This window comes from Sinocyclocheilus anshuiensis, unplaced genomic scaffold, assembly GCF_001515605.1.
Source record: "Sinocyclocheilus anshuiensis isolate Anshui unplaced genomic scaffold, SAMN03320099.WGS_v1.1 scaffold894, whole genome shotgun sequence".
NCBI lineage: Eukaryota > Metazoa > Chordata > Actinopteri > Cypriniformes > Cyprinidae > Sinocyclocheilus > Sinocyclocheilus anshuiensis.
Genome location: NW_015536505.1, coordinates 611,991 through 613,478, shown reverse-complemented (window position 1 = coordinate 613,478; position 1,488 = coordinate 611,991). Strand labels below are relative to the sequence as shown.

The 1,488-nt window shown below is 40.3% G+C and overlaps 1 protein-coding gene across 5 annotated transcripts in view; it reads left to right on the top strand.

The window, feature by feature from the left end:
* Positions 1–1,488, top strand: part of LOC107691191 (E3 ubiquitin-protein ligase mib1-like) — a 94,078-nt gene that overhangs the window by 5,377 nt on the left and 87,213 nt on the right. For all 5 annotated transcript variants that reach the window (XM_016489720.1, XM_016489706.1, XM_016489713.1 and 2 more), the window contains exon 3: positions 227–356. In XM_016489720.1, coding sequence (XP_016345206.1) covers positions 227–356 — 130 coding nt within the window. The remainder of the gene's footprint in view (positions 1–226; positions 357–1,488) is intronic.

Sequence of the window (1,488 nt, the reverse complement as noted above, 5' to 3'; positions counted from 1 at the left end):
TATGCTCAAACAGCAACATTACAGACTAACTAAAGTTGAAAAAGTGAAAAAGCATAATAGGACCCCTTTAAAGCATTGCAGGAAGTTACATCTCCACCTCATATTTTGCAATAATTTTCATTATGTAGTTTTTTCCTTTTGTAAAGCTCTTATATTCCAAAGCATAACTTCTGAACTCGCTTTGATTGCGTTTGTCTTTGTAACATACTTTTATGTGTTTGCACAGAGTTCTTTTGGAATCTCGTCGCAAGTCAAAGAAGATCACTGCCCGGGGCATCTTTGCAGGAGGACGGGTGGTGCGAGGAGTGGATTGGCAGTGGGAGGATCAGGATGGCGGGAATGGAAGAAGAGGGAAGGTAGTGCCTCAACATGTTTGGTTATGCTTGATTTTCTTTACTCATCATTTATTAGATTAAAAACTTTCCCCCATTATGTAGATACAGCTATGTTATGCTCTTTCTTGTTCACTGAAGCAAAATTAGATGGTGCCAAGGCATTATTATTTTATATTTATTAATTTAGCAAACAGCTGTATTCAAATCTACTTACATCAGGGATTAAAGTTTTACGTCTCTACGATGGATTTCCGTCAATTGGAAAAAATGAGGGGAAAAGAAACATGTAGTGCATTGTTGTTGTTGTTGTTCTGCCAGTGTGCCGATGAAACATGCTACCTATCAGATTGTGCTACCAAAAATATATTTACATTGTTTTAAGGGTAAGTTTAGTGTAAGGGTAGGTGTGGACGGGTAGGTTTAGGGTAGAGGGTAGGTATGGACATTAAAAAAAGCCTCAAACCACATGAATAAGATGCTGGTAGCACAATCTGATAGGTAGCATTTTTCACTATCGATTTGTGCTACCTATCTTTTTAATGGGAGGTAGCACAATCTGAGCGGGTAGCACAAATCGTCAGAACACCAGCACACCAAAAATCGTCCACGCCACGGCTGTAGCTTCTCAGTGACAACATAGTGATGCCACTCGCATCATTCACAGTCTGGTTATTAGCAGAGAACACAGAGCAGAACTTGAATTTCGGCGCGGGATTGCGGCTATTAAAGGTGACATATCATGAAAATCTGACTTTTCCAGGTTTTAAGTGCTATAATCAGGTCCCCGGTGCATCTACCAACCAAGGAAACGTGAAAAAAATTAACCTAGTAACTTTGTTTTGGGAAGCCTTTTTCTGCAAGCCTCTGAGAACACGAGCGCGTCTGATTTCGCTCCTTTGGTGACGTGGCAAAGGGATCTCATTATAATATTACCTCCCCTTAATCTGTAAACTTCCACTCACGGCGCTGTCATTATGATTTCGCAAGCAACAACGGTGTACCAGCTCTAATGCCATGGTGAAAGTTTGAGCAAAACATGCTAACTGTTCAGTGGTTGGCTGCACAGATGAGCACAGAACACTGTTTAGATCTAAAATAAACATGCAATTTATTTCCCAGCTGTTTACCTTCACAGACATAACCCACTGTTTTT